This window comes from Aethalodelphis obliquidens, unplaced genomic scaffold (assembly GCF_003676395.1).
Source record: "Aethalodelphis obliquidens isolate GAN/ISIS:26980383/991018 unplaced genomic scaffold, ASM367639v1 scaffold85, whole genome shotgun sequence".
NCBI lineage: Eukaryota > Metazoa > Chordata > Mammalia > Artiodactyla > Delphinidae > Aethalodelphis > Aethalodelphis obliquidens.
This window is the reverse complement of record NW_020838029.1, coordinates 6,600,336-6,621,192: the sequence shown is the minus strand read 5'-3', so window position 1 is coordinate 6,621,192 and position 20,857 is coordinate 6,600,336. Positions and strand designations below refer to the sequence as shown.

The following is a 20,857-nucleotide window of genomic DNA, read 5'->3' as shown; positions in this document are numbered from 1 at the left end:
GCAACCAAAAATAAATAAATATATATATTAAAAGAAAAAAAAAGAGGACTTAGAGGCAAGACGGGAATAAAGAGGCGGACCTACTACAGAATGGACTTGAGGATGTGGGGAGGGGGAAGGGTAAGCTGGGAGAAAGTGAGAGAGTGGTAGTGTATATATGGACATATGTACACTACCAAATGTAAAATAAATAGCTAGTGAGAATCAGTCACATAGCACGGGGAGATCAGCTTGGTGCTATATGACCAGCTAGAAGGGTGGGATCGGGAGGGTGGGAGGGAGGGAGGCGCAAGAGGGAAGAGATGTCGGCACATATGTACATGTATAACTGTTTCACTTTGTAATAAAGCAGAAAGTAACACACCATTGTAAAGCAATTATACTCCAATAAAAATGTTAGAAAAAAAAAGGTATGAACATTTTTTGGCTCATGTTGTGAAATTGCTTTCCAAAATACCCAAAGTGGCAGCTTTAAGCTGTTTTACTGTGCATGTTTATTTTTCCACCTAAATACCATTTGTTCCTCTGGGAAATTTTAAGTCAAATATTAACTCCATGTGCTTCTGATGAAACAAATAATATTTCATATGAAAGTCATCATTAGGTCAACTGTGGCGTGGGGATACTGTGTGAGAGAGATGGAGATGAGCATAATAATTAGCTGCAGAATAGTAGTGAAATGATGGCCATGCTACATAAATAATCCATTTAAAGGGAAGCTCATCAGGGAAATGAATTGTAGGGGGAAAAAGTGGTCTTGAGGAAATAAACTAAAATACAATTGTGCACTGTTATTGTACACAAACTGAGTTTAATTTTTTTCCAGTTATTCCTTTTAGTCATATTACTACCAATATGTTTATGATAAGATAATGGTATATAGCTTCTATCATAGTCACTATAGCACACCAGAAGATTTAGACCAGAGCTATGGCATATTGGTCTGAGGCAATAGTAGCACCCAGAACCAACTGTTGGCCTTCAGAGATCTCTTGCCAGAAACCAATCTACTGCAAATTTTATTCCTGAGATACTATGAGCTTGATTTATTTTTCCATCCAGTTGACTGTGTTCCATCTGATAGATAAAACCAGAAGAAGCTACTAGAATCTTTGCCCCCATAATCCCTAGAACAGAACATAATAAAACAATAAATCTTATTATTTTAATATGTATTCTTTATTTAGCACTTTGGCAGGTAGTATAAGTGCTACATAAATTGAGTGAGATATGATCTTTGATTTCAGGGAGTCTAGTTGGGAAATGAGAGTAACAATAAAAACAAAGAATAAATGATACACAGTAGCATAGTTAATTGCTCAATTATGTTAAACTTAGTTAATATAGGAATTCAAAGAAGAGAGAGACCAATGAAGACTGTAATGGTTGCTGAAAACTTTATGTATGTTCTTGGTGCGGGTGAATTTGGATTTGAGTTACATAAAGATCATGGGAGGAGGTATATCAGGTGAAGCCAACAGTATGAATAAAGGTACGCAGGAATGAACAAGTTGTGTTCATGGGACAATAAGATAATTATTCTGTGGGTAAGTTTTTGGGAGAAAAGTTAAAATGGGACTAGATTATGGAGGACCTGTAAATGACCCACAGTAGTCACATAAACGTGAAACATGCACGAAAGAAAATATTATTGGAGGTGGACAGTATTTTAAGTGGCTAAGAAAATGTTTCTGTTGTACAGATTGAAGAAATGGCAGTAAACCTGTGGAACTGGGCAATTATCAAGAAAGGAGCTTTGGGTTTAAGTGAAGAGCAGAGCACTAAATGTACGTATATGTTTTGTGACTCATATTATGAGGAGTATTCTTATTATACATGAGATTGTGTTCCTGCAGTTTAAATAATATTTTGACCTGTTCTTAGATGCAGATTTGTTAAAAGAAAACTAAACAAAACAACCCATAAGCAGTGGTTTCCAAGCAAACCCTGCCTTGGTTTTGTGGTTTTTCAGAGCTTAGCTCCTTATTAATAGAAATTTAAAAGCGTAACTGCAAGAAATAGTCTGCTGGTGAAAAATGAGGCAGGAAAATGAGAACTTGAAAAATTTCAAAGGACGTGGATTATTTCCTTGGAGGAGAGATGATCAGAATCTTCAGGATTCTGAAGAACCATCAAATAGTAGTTTTTCCTCTCCATTAATTAATAAAATAATGAAAAATGTTGCTATGTGAGGAATTCAGATTAAAAAGTCTGTAAAGAATAGTGTCTTCATGAGGTGGGTTAATGAACATTGGACTGAGTTACTGAGAAAAATTATAGAAGTTTTTTGTGAGAGCAAACAAGAATAATAACAACAAAACAAAACCCCAAAACCATATTCAGCTGCTTAGATGTGTTAAATGTGATCTACTGTCTGGCAGAGTTTGAGTGCTTTAGCTAAATGGGCAGGGTCTAGTGTGCTGACAGTTAACTGATTTCCATCAAGGATAGGGACAGTTAATGCATTTATGGAAAGTATATGTCCCATTATAAAGGATACATTGAGGCAACAAACCAAGAGGTGAATCTCTGGAGTGCTTGGCTTGTAGACAAATGAATTTTGTCTGTATGCAACAAATAGAATTTAATACTAAGTATTTATCTTTATGAATATAAACCAAACTGTATACGACTTCAGTGTATGTATAGGGTAATTAGTGGTTGATACAGTCAATAATATACTGACTTTTTAGCCCACTCCTCTATTAGGATGTTTAGAGAACAGTTCTGTCTCTTTAACTCTCAGATAAATGTTGATATCATTGCTCCTAGAAGCCTTAGATCTTATAGTTGTGAGGAGGGAAGAGTTGGAAATTCATCTGTGGGAGAAATTTAGTACACAGGTGAACTGTGCGATGTTAAAATGCTTTAATTCTAAACTTCTCGCATTCCGCATATCAAGGAACATTGCTCTGGCTGTTTTTCACTGCTTGTCAAATAGTGGGGATTTGGTAGATGAAGTGGGAGCTGCAGCCCTAGGACCGACCTTTCCTAATGTACTTACTCTGTATGTAGCAGTTCTTAGATATTTGGGTGCTTATTACGTGTATAATACTTTTAAGATACAGTGGAAAACAGGGTGTAGTGCAGGAAGCCTCTGATTTTAAAAAGTTTTATTCTCAAAATCTGTTGATTGGAAGATACTTTGTCTCAAAAACAAATTCAGTGTGCCTGGATTGTGTTGTGATCAAAACGTCATTAAGATTTATGCACTACAATTTATTATTATTGGGAAGAATTATGGAACAATGAACAGAAATAGGAAAGGCAGAAGTAGAAGAATGACTCTTAAACTTTAGTTTTAGACCTGTTGTATTTGAGGTGACAATAAGCTTGGAGATGTGAGACTGGAGCTTGTGAGAAAGGTCGGGCTGCCTGTAGATTTGATGGTTATTCACATGGAGATGACTGTTGAAGCCACAAGAATTGTTGAGTTCTCTGAGGGAGAAAATAAAGAGCAGTGGTTCTTAGATACTGGTATAAATGAGAGTAACCTGTGGAGCCTTTTAAAATACAGATGCCCAGGCTCCACCATTGGAGGTTTTGATCTGGGGAGTTTAGGATGAAACCTGGGCATGTCTGTAATTTGAAAAAATTTCTCAGGAATTCTCATGCATACCAAATATTAAGAACCAATGGTGTTGAGAGAACAGAGTACTGAGATTTTAACCTTAATTCTTCCAGTTACGGACTGGGAAGAAAAAGAGCAAGGATAGGATACCACAAGTAACAGTCAAAATATTCTAGAGGAGACTCGCTACCCACTTATTGAGTACATACTGTCTCTCTCTTTTTTTTTTTTTCTGGTACGCGGGCCTCTCACTGCTGCGGCCTCTCCCGTTGCGGAGCACAGGCTCCGGACGCGCAGGCTCAGCGGCCATGGCTCGCGAGCCCAGCCACTCCGCGGTATGTGGGATCTTCCCGGACCGGGGCACAAACCCGTGTCCCCTGCATCGGCAGGCGGACTCTTAACCACTGCGCCACCAGGGAAGCCCGAGTACATAATCTTTTATAGGGTTGTCAAACCATGTTATGGCAGGCAGTAGGTGAAAGGGACAAGGTAAGACTCCAGGGCAAAAATACCAGGCGTACATTATGCTTGAGGATTTAGGAAGGAGTGGGTTAAAGCTAAATAAACAGTAAAAATAAAGAATTCACAAATGCCAGAGGATGCAAATTTATATGTTGTTTAAAGTCAATTCAAATACCAAGCTGTGGGCACTGATGGAGCAGAGTAAGGCAGATGCAAGGAGTCAGTCAGCAAGCACCTAACCAAGATGTTTATAGTATAGAGGGGCCAAGAAGAGGCTGATGAGAAGACAAGGGTAGAGCAACAGCAACAAAGACAACATCTTTATACTGAAGTAGCATTCTGTCTGAGCCTCAGGTGCCTTTGGCCTGAAGGCTTTATTGGTGATAACTATACACAGCTGGATCAAGAATGTGGGGCTGGAGCAAAGTTCTTAGACTAAGACATTTCCCACAGAGGGACACTGCTCAATGCTGAACCAGGATAGAGTGAGGCATAGGAAGTAGTATTTTTCAAAAAGGTTATTATGATCATTGTGAAATGTAGCTGTGAAGTCAGGGAAGGTGATCTTTGGGAGTGCAGCTTTAGTAAAGTGGTAAAGATGCAAAACAGATTGCAGGGCATTAAGGAGACGAGGGAGTAGCAATAAAACATAGTAGCTCATTCAGTTCAAGAAGTTTGACAATGGGAGGAAGAGGAGAAATGGGAGGGAAGCTTGAAGCACAGTGGGGTTAGTTGAATTTTTTCAAGGAAGGGAGATGGATATATTTGAAGGTAGAGGGAAAGGAGTAAATTGAGAGGGAAGCACTGAAGATACCTTTGGAGAGGGAAAATAATTGAGATCAGGGTCCTTGAGAGTACAGAAGAATTAGTAAACTTTGAAAACAATAAAGGAAACATTTTCAAAACTGGAAATGTGGGTTTCCCTGGTGGCGCAGTGGTTGGGAGTCCGCCTGCCGATGCGGGGGGCGTGGGTTTGTGCCCCGGTCCGGGAGGATCCCGCGTGCCGTGGAGCGGCTGGGCCCGTGGGCCGTGGCCGCTGGGCCTGCGCGTCCGGAGCCTGTGCTCCGTGGCGGGAGGGGCCGCAGCGGTGAGAGGCCCGCGTACCTCAGAAAAACAAAACAAAACAAAACTGGAAATGCAGGACAATGTAAATATATGTTTAGAAATTATTTTACTGAAAGTTTTTTTCCCAGAAACAAATTAAACTTGTTGAGGGATGAATAAATTTTACATTTTGTAATGTTAATAAAAATTTGACTACATGGGGCTTCCCTGGTGGCGCAGTGGTTGAGAGTCCGCCTGCTGATGCAGGGGACACGTGTTCGTGCCCTGGTCCGGGAAGATCCCATATGCCGCGGAGCGGCTGGGCCTATGAGCCATGGCCGCTGAGCCTGCACGTCTGGAGCCTGTGCTCCACAACGCGACAGGCCACAACAGTGAGAGGCCCGCGTACCGCAAAAAAAAAAAAATTTGACTACTTCAATTACCCGTAATTTAAGCTGGGCAAATCTTCTCTTTTTCATTGGAATATTAATTAAAAATGGTGTTAGCATAAGTAGAATGGCTGCTGAGATTTAATAACATCAAGACAACTAGTTCAGTTATATGTGAAGTCATCTTTAATAAATTGGGTATGTTTTATGATGAAAGAAACCACACAACTAAAGAGGTTACAATTATTCAAACTTTCCTATTTTCAGGGTAAATGAACTGTGTAATGACGATACCTGTATTTTCTAAGTTATGCTTCAAGAACTTTTACCTCATCTGCAGAAAATAATATATTTAGACCGTTTCACATTTTAGGAGAATAATCTTAAACTATTCTGATGTTCAGGTATTTTGTCAGATGTTGAATAGCTTTAGATTCCAATTCTACTTAGAATTATTTTGCTGCCAGCATGGTACATACAAGAGCATCATGTGAGTCTTTGGGATTTAAGACAGGCAGAAATTAAAATTTGAAAATTAGATATCTGTCTGACTAAAGCATTAAGCCCATGATTTATTTGGTAGTTTTCAGGTCATTTACTTTTGATAATTGATTTTTTAAAAAGACCTTTAAAGTTCTTATTTTTAACAACAAAAGTGGTTTCACTTCACTCCTCTTTTCTCTTTATATGTGTATATAAAAGGGGAATGAATGTTTTGTGTTTATGGGTATCTAATTACTGTTTTGCAGTACGACACGTTGCTTGCAAGTTGATGTGTATGTGTGAAGGCTCAGCTGCTTCAGAAGAAGCTATTCAAAGACAAATTTTGGTAAGTCCTAATTAAATCAGGAGAAAGTGCAGATTCAGTGAGAGAGTCATTATTCCTGTGTAGATGGTTGAAGTTAGTGTAAACCTGGAAGGGGGTTATATCCTTTAGTTCTGGCAATGTTACTTTTATAATAATTATATCTATTACAATTAAAGGTCTCAGCAGTACTGTAGTTGTTATTAGAGTGATTTAGTGGACTAAATATTGAACTTATAATTCAGGATTTATGAAAAGTAAGGAAAATAATAAAAGGTAATAGTTTTCTGCTCCATCCCTTTCTACCCCCTGTCTTGCTTCCTAGAGGCAAGTATGTTTTTTTAGTGGAAAGTATTTTTCCTAGTGTTTTAAAACAATATTTTATTGAAAAGCTCAAATGTATACATGAAGTAGAAAAGATAATATGATTCCCCTATTTACCTATCACTCAGCTAGAGTAATCGTCAACTCATGACCACTCTTGTTTCTTCTATATCTCCTCTAACAGCAAACCCCTGGCCCCATGGATTATTTTGAAATAAATCCAAAGAAGCATTATTTTTCCCATAAATATTTCAGTACATGTCTCTAAAAGACCGGATATCTTTTTTATTCAAACCCAATATCCATTATCATACCTGATAAAATTCAATAAAGATTTTTCTAAAATCATCAAATATCTAGTCTTCCCTCCCCCCAACTCTTCCCACCTCCCTCCCCCCACTTCTTTCCAGTTGGTTTTTTAGAATCAGGATTAAAGTCCACACCTTGTATTTTGTTAATATGTTCTATAGTTTACCTAAATTCTGGATTCTGATAACTGCATCCTTATGGTGTCATTTAATGTAGTACTTTGTCCTCTGTTTTTCCTGTAAACTGGTAGTTAGGTTTAGAAGCTTGATCTGATTCAGGTTCATTTTTGTCAAGAATAATTCATAGGCGGTATGGTGTACTTCCATCAGGAGGCACTAATGTCTACTTGTCTCTTTTCTGTTGTGTTAGTGTCCTTTGATGATTATTGTCCCCAGATCCATTATTTCTGTGGGGGTCTGCATATTCTAATTCTGTAGTTATTTTGTTTATTAACTGGAATAGAGAGAAACTTTCATCAACTATTTGGTTACTCTGAAGTATATTTTGTATACGAAAGTCCTGACTCTTCCCCTTTATTTAACAGTTTTCAGAATAATGAGTTGATTCTGTAACATCCTTAAATGATGACTGAGTGGGTTTTTTTTTTTAAAGTATTACTGTGAACTCATGGATTTTAACATATTTAATGACTTTCAGTTCATTGTAGTTATTATGCTTATTGAAGCACAATGTCCTATTTTGGGCTGGAAGGAGCTTCTTTAAGTGATTCTGAGTCCTTTTGGCACGACCTCAGCAGTCTTTAATAGTTTCATTTGGTTTCCGATATGGCAAGATATCCAGGCTTATCTTGTATAGTTCCTACCCTAGACCTGGAATCAGCCATTCCTCTAAGGAGCTCTGCTTTCTTTTAGTGGAGAACGTTGTTTAGAACCCACAGTCTGGACGTCACAAATGCTCATTACTATTGCATTGATTATTGTTTCTAGACCTTTTTAGTGGACAGAGCTATGACATATATATTTTTTAAGAGAGAAAGTATATAATGAGTTCATACTGATATTTCCAATTGATATTTAGGATTATAGGGTTTTACTTAGCTTCTTGATTTTATATTTGTGTGTCTTTGGTGCTAAAAATCTTGGTGCCTAACATTAAAGTAATGAATAACCTCTTTTATCCTAGAAAATGTATTTTTGAAACAGTTTCAGGATATAGCAATATCGATATTATTACTAAGAATGATTTCTAAAAACGTTTAGGAATTTTTTTGCACTTTTGTTCTTAGGATATACCTCACTAGGGATGTACAGTCAAAATATTGTGTTCATATTATTAAAATATCTTAAAATTACCTGAAATAATTCCTTTCCCTATGATTAAGCTATCGACTTGATATATAGCTAGGTTTATTTGCTTCTGCTTGCTTTTGATTTTTGTGATTGCTCCCACCTACCCATTTTGATTGAATTTTGTTTTATTTTATTTATTTATTTATGGCTGCATTGGGTCTTTGTTGCTGCACCCAGGCTTTCTCTGGTTGTGGCGAGCGGGGGCTACTCTTGTTGCGGTGCCTGGGCTTCTCATCACGGTGGCTTCTCTTTGTTATGGAGCACTAGCTCTACGCACGTGGGCTTCAGTAGTTGCAGCACGTGGGCTCAGTAGTTGCAGAATGTGGGCCCTAGGGTGCGTGGGCTTCAGTAGTTGTGGCGTGTGGGCTCAGTAGTTGTGGTGCATGGGCTTAGTTGCTCTGCGGCATGTGGGCTCTTCCTAGACCAGGGATCAAATCCATGTCCCCTGAATTGGCAGGCGGATTCTTAACCACTGCACCACCAGGGAAGTCCCTGAATTTTGTTTTATAATTATGTAAAATACTGACATGGTTCTGAGGTCAAGTCAAATCTAAAGGAAGTATATTCAGAGAAGTCTAGCTTCTATCTCTGTCCTCTTTACTCTGTTCCCTCCCTTCCCCTGTTGGTAACTATTTTGTTTATTTTATTGTTTATCCTTTTGATATGTGTGTATGTATGCATGTATGTATGACTTTATGTATTTTATTGAAGTATAGTTAATTTACAATAGGAGTTTCATGTGTACAACATAGTGATTCAATATTTTTATAGATTATACTCCATTTAAAGTTATTTCAAAATAATGGCTATATTTCCCTGTGCTGTGCAATATACCCTTGTTGCTTATTTATTTTATACATAATAGTTTGCATCTCTAAATCCCCAACCCCTTTCTTGTCCTTTCTTCCTTCCCTCTACCCACTGGTAACCACTAGTTTGTTCTCTATATCTGTGAGTTTGTTTGTGTTTTGTTATATATATTTGTTTGTCTTATCTTTTAGATTCCACATATAAGTGATAACATAGATTATTTGTCTTTCTCTCCTATTGTTTTTTTGAAACTTAAAAATATTTATTAATTCATTTATAATAACAATAATCAAGGTATTACGTGTCAGCATAAATCACATTTTTAGCAGAAAATATCTATATTTTCCAAAGCAAGAGAAAATATGTGAGAAGAGTGACATTGTTTTGCATTAAGTTCTTTTTACATAAAGTTACATCACATTTTTTTATTCAAACAGAAAGTCACAAAAATTATCATCATCCTCATCAGTTCACTCACTCCCATGTAATTAATATTTATTTCATCTTGATCTGTTGTTAGCACTTTTATGAATTCATCAGTTTTCCATTAGAGTTCAGAAAATGCTTATTCATTCAGTTCAGCAGTATAGTCAGTTACCAGAAACCTGTACTTATCAGAGTCTTTTCCATGAATTCCTTGAAGATGAAACCCTTTTATAGGAAAATTTTTTTTTTTTTGTGGTACGCGGGCTTCTCACTGTCGTGGCCTCTCCTGTTGCAGATTACAGGCTCCGGACGCGCAGGCTCAGTGGCCATGGCTCACGGGCCCAGCCGCTCTGCAGCATGTGGGATCTTCCCGGACTGGGGCACGAACCCGTGTCCCCTGCATCGGCAGGCGGACTGTCAACCACTGCGCCACCAGGGAAGCCCTATAGGAACATTTTTGCAAAAGAATCAGAGTACAGGCAGAACTGTCTGTAAATGACAAAAGACTTAAAAATGACCACGGTTAAAGATTTGATGGAAGTTCATAATAATGCAATTGACAAGGAAATCTAGTTATTTCTGACATATACATTTTAAAGTAATAACTAGAATTATGACTTATAACATTATACCAGAACATATAAGATTTTTAGGAATTTCATGTAATGTCTGAAACATTTATATTAACATATTTCCATACAAATAACCCAAAGAAAGTTTAGTATTAGTTTTTTTAAATTTAATTTTATTTTTTTAAATAGCAGCTTCTTATTAGTCATCAATTTTATACACATCAGTGTATATATGCCAATCCCAATCGCCCAATTCAGCACACCACCATCCCCACCCCACCGCGACTTCCCCCCTTGGTGTCCATACGTTTGTTCTCTACATCTGTGTCTCAACTTCTGCCTTGCAAACCAGTTCATATGTACCATTTTCTAGGTTCCACATACATGCGTTAATATACAATATTTGTTTTTCTTTTTCTGATTTACTTCACTCTCTATGACAGTCTCTGGATCCATCCACATCTCAGCAAATGACTCAATTTCGTTCCTTTTTATGGCTGAGTAATATTCCATTGTATATATGTACCACAGCTTCTTTATCCATTTGTCTGTCGATGGGCATTTAGGTTGCTTCCATGCCCTGGCTACTTTAAATAGTGCTGCAGTGAACATTGGGGTGCATGTGTCTTTTTGAATTATGGTTTTCTCTGGGTATATGCCGAGTAGTGGCATTGCTGGATCATATGGTAATTCTATTTTTAGTTTTTTAAGGAACCTCCATACTGTTCTCCATAGTGGCTATATCAGTTTACATTCCCACCAACAGTGCAAGAGGTTTCCCTTTTCTCCACACCCTCTCCAGCATTTGTTGTTTGTAGATTTGCTGATGATGCCCATTCTAACTGGTGTGAGGTGATACCTCATTGCAGGTTTGATTTGCATTTCTCTAATAATTAGTGATGTTGAGCAGCTTTTCATGTGCTTCTTGGCCATCTGTATGTCTTCTTTGGAGAAATGTGTATTTAGGTCTTCTGACAGTTTTGGGATTGGGTTCTTTGTTTCTTTAATATTGAGCTGCATGAGCTGTTTATATATTTTGGAGATTAATCCTTTGTCTGTTGATTCGTTTGCAAATATTTTCTCCCATTCTGAGGGTTGTTTCTTCGTCTTGTTTATGGTTTCCCTTGCTGTGCAAAAGCTTTTAAGTTTCATTAGGTCCCATTTGTTTATTTTTGTTTTTATTTCCATTACTCTAGGAGGTGGATCAAAAGAGATCTTGCTCTGATTTATGTCAAAGTGTGTTCTGCCTGTTTTCCTCTAAGAGTTTTATAGTGCCCGGTCTTACATTTATGTCTCTAATCCATTTTGAGTTTATTTTTGTGTATGATGTTAGGGAGTGTTCTAATTTCATTCTTTTACATGTAGCTGTCCAGTTTTCCCAGCACCACTTATTGAAGAGACTGTCTTTTCTCCATTGTATATCCTTGCCTCCTTTGTCATAGATTAGTTGACCATAGGTGCGTGGGTTTATCTCTGGGCTTTCTATCTTGTTCCATTGATCTAGGTTTCTGTTTTTGTGCCAGTACCATATTGTCTTGATTACTGTAGCTTTATAGTATAGTCTGAAGTTAGGGAGTCTGATTCCTCCAGCTCTGTTTTATTCCCTCAGGACTGCTTTGGCTATTCGGGGTCTTTGGTGTCTCCATACAAATTTTAAGATTTTTTGTTCTAGTTATGTAAAAAATGCCATTTGTAATTTGATATGGATTGCCTTGAATCTGTAGATTGCTTTGGGTAATATAGTCATTTTCACAGTATTGATTCTTGAAATCCAAGAACATGGTATATCTCTCCATCTGTTGGTATCATCTTTAATTTCTTCATCAGTGTCTTACAGTTTTTTGCATACAGATCTTTTAACTCCCTAGGTATGTTTATTCCTAGGTATTTTATTCTTTTTGTTGCAATGGTAAATAGGAGTGTTCTCTTAATTTCTCTTTCAGATTTTTCATCATTAGTGTATAGGAATGCCAGAGATTTCTGTGCATTAATTTTGTATCCTGCAACTTTACCAAATTCATTGATTAGCTCTAGTAGTTTTCTGGTGGCATCTTTAGGGTACTCTATGTATAGTATCATGTCATCTGCAAACAGTGACAGTTTTACTTTTTCTTTTCCAATTTGTATTCCTTTTATTTCTTTTTCTTCTCTGATTTCCGTGGCTAGGAGTTGCAAAACTATGTTGAATAATAGTGGTAGAGTGGACATCCTTGTCTTGTTCCTGATCTTAGAGGAAATGCTTTCAGTTTTTCACCATTGAGAATGATGTTTGTCATATATGGCCTCTATTATGTTGAGGTAGGTTCCCTCTCTGCCCACTTTCTGAAGTTTTTATCATAAATGGGTGTTGAGTTCTGTCAAAAGCTTTTTCTGCTTTCATTGAGATGATCATATGGTTTTTATTCTTCAGTTTGTTAATATGGTGTATCACATTGATTGATTTGTGTATATTGAAGAATCCTTGCATCCCTGGGGTAAACCCCACTTTATCATGGTGTATGATTCTTTTAACGTGTTGTTGGATTCTGTTTGCTAGTATTTTTGCATCTGTATTCATCAGTGATATTGGTCTGTAGTTTTCTTTTTTTGTAGTATCTTTGCCTGGTTTTGGTATCTGGTTGATGGTGGCCTCATAGAGTGAGTTTGGGAGTGTTCCTTCCTCTGTGGTTTTTTGGAAGGGTTTGAGAAGGATGGGTGTTAGCTCTTCGCTAAATGTTTGATAGAATTCACCTGTGAAGCCATCTGGTCCTGGACTTTTGTTTGTTGGAAGATTTTTAATCACAGTTTCAATTTTATTACTTGTGATTGGTTTGTTCATATTTTCTGTTTCTTCCTGGTTCAGTCTTGCAAGGTTATATACCTTTCTAAGAATTTGTCCATTTCTTCCAGGTTGTCCATTTTATTGGCATAGAGTTGCTTGTAGTAGTCTCTTAGTATGCTTTGTATTTCTGCGGTGTCTGTTGTAACTTCTCCTTTTTCATTTCTAATTTTATTGATTTGAGTCCTCTCCCTCTTTTTCTTGATGAGTTTGGCTAATGGTTTATCAATTTTGTTTATCTTCTCAAAGAACCAGCTTTCGGTTTTATTGATCTGTGCTATTGTTTTCTTTGTTTCTATTTCATTTATTTCTGGTCTGATCTTTGTGATTTCTTTCCTTCTGCTAACTTTGGGTTGTGTTTCTTCTTCTTTCTCCAGTTCCTTTAGGTGTAAGGTTAGATCGTTTATTTGAGGCTTTTCTTGTTTCTTGAGGTAGGCTTGTATAGCTATAAACTTCCCTCTTGGAACTGCTTTTGCTGCATCCCATAGGTTTTGGATTGTGTTTTTATTGTCATTTGTCTCTATGTACTTTTTGATGTCCTCTTTGATTTCTTCAGTGATCTCTTGGTTATTTAGTAATGTATTGTTTAGCCTCCATGTGGTTGTGTTTTTTACGTTTTTCTCCCTGTAGTTCATTTCTAATCTCATAGCGTTGAGGTCAGAAAAATTGCTTGATGTGATTTCAATTTTCTTAAATTTACTGAGGCTTGATTTGTGACCCAAGATGTGATCTATCCTGGAGAATGTTCCGTGCTCACTTGAGAAGAAAGTGTAATCTGCTGTTTTTGGATGGAATGTCCTATAAATATCAATTATATCTATGGTCTATTGTGTCATTTAAAGCTTGTGTTTCCTTGTTTATTTTCATTTTGGATGATCTGTCCATTGGTGTAAGTGAGGTGTTAAATTCCCCCACTATTATTGTGTTACTGTCAATTTCCTCTTTTATAGCTGTTCGCAGTTGCCTTATGTATTGAGGTGCTCCTGTGTTGTGTGCATATATATTTATGATTGTTATATCTTCTTCTTGGATTGATCCCTTGATCATTATGTAGTGTCCTTCCTTGTCTCTTGTAATATTCTTTATTTTAAAGTCTATTTTATCTGATATGAGTATTGTTACTCCAACTTTCTTTTGATTTCCATTTGCATGGAATATCTTTTTCCATCCCCTCACTTTCAGTCTGTATGTGTCCCTAGGTCTGAGGTGGGTCTCTTGTAGACAGCTTATAGATAGATCTTGTGTTTGTATCCATTCAGCAAGCCTGTGTCTTTTGGTTGGAGCATTTAATCCATTTACGTTTAAGGTAATTAACGATATGTATGTTCCTATGACCATTTTCTTAATTGTTTTGGGTTTGTGTTTGTAGGTCCTTTTCTTCTCTTGTGTTTCCCACTTAGAGAAGTTCCTTTAGCTTTTGTTGTAGAGCTGGTTTGGTGGTGCTGAATTCCCTTAGCTTTTGCTTGTCTGTAAAGCTTTTGATTTCTCCATAGAATCTGAATGAGATCCTTGCCCGGTAGAGTAATCTTGGTTATAGGTTCTTCACTTTCATCACTTAAAGAGTATCGTGACACTCCCTTCTGGCTTGTGGAGTTTCTGCTGAGAAATCAGCTGTTAACCTTATGGGAGTTCTCTGGTATGTTATTTGTCATTTTTCCCTTACTGCTTTCAATAATTTTTCTTTAATTTTTGCCAATTTGATTACTATGTGTCTCGGCGTGTTTCTGCTTGGGTTTATACTGTATGGGACTTGTTGCGCTTCCTGGACTTGGGTGGTTATTTCCTTTCCCATGTTAGGGAAGTTTTCGACTATAATGTCTTCAAATATTTTCTCTCGTCCTCTCTCTCTCTCTTCTCCTTCTGGGACCCCTATAATGCGAAAGTTGTTGCATTTAATGTTGTCCCACAGGTCTCTTAGGCTGTCTTCATTTCTTTTCATTCTTTTTTCTTTATTCTGTTCTGCAGCAGTGAATTCCATCATTCTGTCTTCCAGGTCACTTATCCGTTCTTCTGCCTCACTTATTCTGTTATTGATTCTTTCTAATGTAGTTTTCATTTCAGTTATTGTATTCTTCATCTCTGTTTGTTTGTTCTTTAATTCTTCTTGGTCTTTGTTAAATGTTTCTTGCATCTTCTCGATCTTTGCCTCCATTCTTTTTCTGAGGTCCTGGATCATCTTCACTCTCATTCTGAATTCTTTTTCTGGAAGGTTGCCTATCTCCACTTCATTTAGATTTTTTTGGGGGGGGTTATCTTGTTCCTTCATGTGGTACAAATCCCACTTGGCTTCAAAGTCTGATTCTCTAGGAATTCCTCCTTCCGTTGCCGGACCCCCAGGTTGGGAAGCCTGACATGCGGTTCAGAACCTTCATTCCAGTGGGTGGACTTCTGTTGTATAAGTGTTCTCCAGTCTGTGAGTCACCCACCCAGCAGTTATTGGATTGGATTTTCCTGTGATTGCGCCCCTCCTACCGTCTCATTGTGGCTTCTCCTTTGTCTTTGGATGTGGAGTATCTTTTTTGGTGAGTTCCAGTGTCTTCCTGTCGATGATTTCCAGCAGCTCGTTGTGATTCTGGTGTTCTCACAAGAGGGAGTGAGAGCACGTCCTTCTGCTCCACCATCTTGTTTCCTCTCTCTACTTTTGCTTTTTAAATATAAGCAAATAGGTATTTATTCATATCTCTGCCTGCCCCGAGTGTCTTAGATAATTGGTAGTATTCCATATGTATACTTTTCTCCACCTTTTTTTTTTTACCCAATTTAACATTATATCTGACAGATCACTCCATAGCAGTATATAGAGATATGCGTTTTCGTTTTTTTTTTAGCTACATAGCATTCAGTTGGTGCATGTAACTTGTCATATTCAAGCAGCCCTCTTTGCTGGACATTTGGTTGTTGCAGTGAATTGCCTTGTGCATATATCTTTTCCTATTTTAAGGCTATTGCTTGTAACCATTTTTGTTTTTACTTCTCACGTTTACTTTCATATATCTTAATCATATGGTTGTATCACTGTATTAGTTTGCTAGGGGTGCCATAACAAAATACTATATAGTGGGTGGTCTAAACAGTAGAAATTTATTTTTCCACAATTGTGTCCAAGATCATGATCCAAAATCAAGTCCAGGATCAAGGTGTTGGAAGGTTTGTTTTCTCCTGAGGCCTCTCTCCTTGGCTTGCAGATGGCTGCCTTTTCTCTGTGTCCTCATATGGCATTTCCTCTGTGTGGGCACACACCTGGTGTCCCTTTGTGTGTCCAAATTTCTTCTTAAAAGGACACCAGTCAGATTGGATTGGGGCACACCTAATGGTGTCATTTTAACGTCATCATTTTGTTAAAGGCCCTATCTTTAAATACAGTCACATTCTGAGGTACTGGGAGCTGGGACTTCAACTTATGAATTTTTTGGTGGGAGGGGTTGACACAATTCAGCCTACAATAATTAAATCTTGATTTATCAGCTCCGTATATGATCTGTTTCTTTCTGTTATGATAGATGAAGATTTATCTCATCATATATTACCTCCCCTACTCCTTTCAGTTTTTGTTAATGATACTGTTTTTATTTTATTTTATTTATTATTATTTTAATTGAAATTTATTTATTTTAATATATTTAAGTTTTTATTTCTCCATCAGTTTTGGAGAGTATATCTTTACTTTCAACTCTGTGAAGATATTAGTACCTTTATCATTCTCTCTCCCTTTCCCCACCATTACCCTTCCAACTTCTGTTACCTCTCACATTTGCATTTTTGGCTTTATTGATTTCAAAGAATGGAACCTAAAAGGAGCATTTTATCGATTATGACTACTGTTTAATTCTGTGGATAATAATGGTATTTCTCTTTTTATGTTTCCATCTACTTGCTGTCTTAATTCTATTTCCTTAGGTATTCTGTTTGTTGAGTGTGATGTCCTTTCATATTATTGGTTACCCTCAAACATTTGGTGATTCTTGCTTATATTTAATTTGAGATTCCTTGATAGTCTTCCGTGTCACACTATTTACTGTAACTGAATCCAGTGACTGATGGAGAATTAAGACCAGAGGTTTTGCATTGACCTGTGTTGTCAGCCACCTGGAACTCTGTTTTTCTCTAGCCTAAGTGATTGTACTTACTGTTCCTTTCTGGGGAGGAGGGGAGAATATATCTGTTGGGGATGAAGCCTACTGCCTGATACTCCTCCTGTTCATATCCAGAATGTTTCCACATTTTGCATTTTCGTGCATTTTAGGATATGGGATTTTGCCTCATTCCATTTGCTGTTTTTCAGAGGTTCTTCATAATTTCATATCAACTGAAAATGCCCCTTATTTTTCAGGACTATTATTAATAAGAAAAATATGTATATTTTTCTTTTATTTCTAGAAAATATATATAAATCCCTAGAAAGGATATATATATATATATATATATATACTATATCATATAAATATATATATATATCCTTTCTAGGGGTTCATAGTATATAAAATTTATAGTATATATTATATATATATATCATAGTATGTACTATATACACATCATTTCTAGGGATTTATAATAGAAGGGGTGGCTGTAGTGTGTGCTCAATCCTCTATCTTGATTCAGTCCTTGTTTGCTTCCACAGTATTTGTGCATATTACTTAACTATTTATTTAGGTGTCTGTCAGTTATAATACTGTGAGCTTCTTCAGGGTGCCTGGCATGTAAAGGATACATAATAAACGTTTGCTGGATTAAGAAAAATTTTATTAGAGACGTAGTTAAAAACTAGAACCGAGGTATGTTGACTTACAGTCTAGTGCTTATCATATAACTTTCTTCAAGTATGTGAGGCATTAAGTTTTTCTTTTTAAGATGGTGGTAGGAGTTTATTAATTTATTTTTGCTGTGTTGTGTCTTCGTTTCTGTGCGTGGGCTTTCTCTAGTTGTGGCAAGCGGGGCCACTCTTCATGGTGGTGCGTGGGCCTCTTGCTATCGCGGCCTCTCTTGTTGTGGAGCACAGGCTCCAGACGCGCAGGCTCAGTAGTTGTGGCTCACAGGCCTAGTTGCTCCGTGGCATGTGGGATGCTCCCAGACCAGGGCTCGAACCCGTGTCCCCTGCATTAGCAGGCAGATTCTCAAGCCCCGCGCCACCAGGGAAGCCCCAGGCATTAAGTTTTAGAACTTTCTCTTCCTGTCTAAATTATCTCAATGTTTTCTTTTAGTATTTTCTTAGAAGATGTGTTTTCAAGTATATTAATTTTTTATTATTGCTTTTCTTAAGACCGTTTCTCTTTAATTATGGAGTTCTGAGCAGAGCACAGAAGTCTAATAAATGCTGTTAGTTTTTTGTTTTCTGTGGATTACACTACTGAATATGAACAGAGGATTAAATATTTTCTCCAATATAATCCTCAGTCAGTTTTGAAGAGGTGTGAGTTTTTAAAAATTATTTTCTAACTTCTTTCTTCCAGCTGAATATGAAAACAGGAAAAGGATGGGTGGATGGTGGAAATGCTGTGATCGCTGATGAATTTTTTCAAGCTGCCATGGCTGTAAGTTACCATTGATTTTTAGCTGTGGCAGTTATTAGTAACAATTGTGGTTATTCTCATCATTACATTGTATTGTGGTTTATTTTCCAGGGTCTGGAGAAGTTATATGTCAAATTAATGCAGAGTTGCTCCACTGAGGTCCATGTGACTATGCAGAAGACTGCTACGGAGAGTGACCTTTTCAGAGTGCTTTCTTACCAAGCAGAGTCAGTAGGTATCATAGTCAGTAGGGCCTCACAGTGGGGCATTTTATATACGTAAATGCAAAAGTGATGACATATAACCTATTAGAAGAAAGTCAGGTGCCATTGGTCTTTTATAGGATATTATATTTGGCCTTTTTAATCTCTGTTTTATATCTGAAGGTGACATTACTAATGGTGATTGGTACCTATCGGGGTGGGTGAGATTGAAAAGACTTATATAACTAATCATCATTTTCAACCACTGCATGTAATACCTATCATTTATTTGTGGCAGTGGCTTCTACTTGAAATACCTGTCTCTGTGGATATCTTACATTCACAGTCTACCTAAAATATTTGCCCAAAAAGAGCCTTCACATTTGCAATTATTCTGGGTTGTTCGCTGATGTTTTCTAAAAGTCTGCTGGTGTCAGTGTTCAGAGTTGTACTTTACCTCAGTTTGGCTTGTGGGTTTTCTTCTTTTGTCACCATGCAGTTAGGTGTGCATTTTCAGTTGAAAAAATGTAAGCTGTGATGAGTTTACTCTCTGAAATTATGTAATTCTAGAAATGAAAGAGACCTTAAGAATCATCTAGCGTAATCTTAGTTTTATTTCTTAACATCTTCATTGAGATATTTATAATTTGTATACTATAAAATTAACACATTTTAAATGTACAATTCAATGGTTTTAGTATATTCATAGAATTGTACAACCTTCACCACAGTCTTAAGTTTAAAACATTTTCATTACCCCAAAAGAAACCCCCTATCCATTAGCAGTCACTCCCTATTCCTCCTGACCCCAGCACTAGCAACCACTAATATACTTTCTGTCTTTATAGATTTACCTGTTCTGGGCATTTCATATAAATGAAATCATACAATATTTGATCTTTTGTGATTAGCTTCTTTTACTTAGCATGTTTTCAAGGTTCATCTATGTTGTAGCATGTATCAATATTTTTATTACTAAATAATGTTATACTGTATGGATATACCAGATTTTGTTTATCCATTCATCTATTGATGAACATTTGGATTGTTTCCAGTTTGGGGCTATTATGAATAACTCTACTGTGAACATTCATGTACATATTTTTGTGTGTACATTTTTACATTTCTCTTGGATATATACCTTGGAGTAGAATTGCTGAATAACATTATTACTCTATGTTTAACCTTTTGTGAAACTGCCAGACTGTTTTCCACTGTGGCTGTACCATTTTACACTGCCACTAGTCTCTGAGGGCTCCAATTTCTGCATATCTTTGAGTTTTATAGATTTAGGACTTACATTTAGGTCTTTGATCCATTTCAAGTTAATTTTTGAGTATGGCATGAGGTGGGAGTCCAGCTGCATTCTTTTGCATATAGCTATCCAGTTGTCCCAGCACCATTTATTGAAAAGACTATTCTTTCCCCATTGAATGGTCTTAGCACTCTTGTCAAAAATTGATTCTGGCGAGGCTCTGGAACTCTTATTTGACTTTGTGGCGTGGAGAGTTTGTGAGGTGGTGTTATCCCGATTTTACAAATGAGGAGCCTGAAGCTCAGATAGAATGCCCTAAAACCAATAACACATTGAGTAAATAATACTTAAATAAGAAGGCTACTAGAGGAGAACTTCAGGATGGCAGAGGAGTAAGACGTGGAGATCACCTTCCTCCCCACACATACATCAGAAATACATCTACATGTGGAACAACTCCTACAGAACACCTACTGAATGCTGAAGAAGACCTCAGACTTCCCAAAAGGCAAGAAACTCCCCACGTACCTGGGTAGGGCAGAAGAATAAAGAAAAAACAGAGACAAAAGAATAAGGATGGGACCTGGACCTCTGGGAATGAGCTGTGAAGGAGGAAAAGTTTCCACACACTGGGAAGCCCCTTCCCTGGTGGAGACAGCAGGTGGTCGGGGGAAGGTTTGGGGCCGTGGAGGACAGCGCAGCAACAGAGGTGCAGAGGGCAAAGCAGAGAGATTCCCACACAGAGGATTGGTGCGGACCAGCACTCACCAGCCTGAGAGGCTTGTCTGTTCACCTGCTGGGACGGGCGGGGGCTGGGAGCTGAGGCTCCGGCTTTGGAAGACAGATCCCAGGGAGAGGACCGGGGTTGGCTGTGTGAACACAGCCTGAAGGGGGCTAGTGTGCCACAGCTAGCCAGGAGGAAAAAGTCTGGAACTGCCTAAGAGGAAGGAGACCACTGTTTTGGGGTGCACGAGGAGAGGGGATTCAGAGCACCACCTAAACAAGCTCGAGAGACGGGTGTGAGCTGCGGCTATCAGTGCGGGCACCAGAGA

General features: G+C 37.6%; 1 protein-coding gene across 1 annotated transcript in view; it reads left to right on the top strand.

Annotated features, from left to right (window-relative positions):
• The window catches only part of TEX11 (testis expressed 11), a 345,168-nt gene that overhangs the window by 35,843 nt on the left and 288,468 nt on the right, over nucleotides 1-20,857 (top strand). Inside the window, exons 4-7 of the mRNA XM_027093589.1 lie at nucleotides 1,703-1,787; nucleotides 6,216-6,295; nucleotides 18,288-18,368; nucleotides 18,459-18,578. Of these exons, the coding sequence (XP_026949390.1) occupies nucleotides 1,703-1,787; nucleotides 6,216-6,295; nucleotides 18,288-18,368; nucleotides 18,459-18,578 (366 nt within the window). The remainder of the gene's footprint in view (nucleotides 1-1,702; nucleotides 1,788-6,215; nucleotides 6,296-18,287; nucleotides 18,369-18,458; nucleotides 18,579-20,857) is intronic.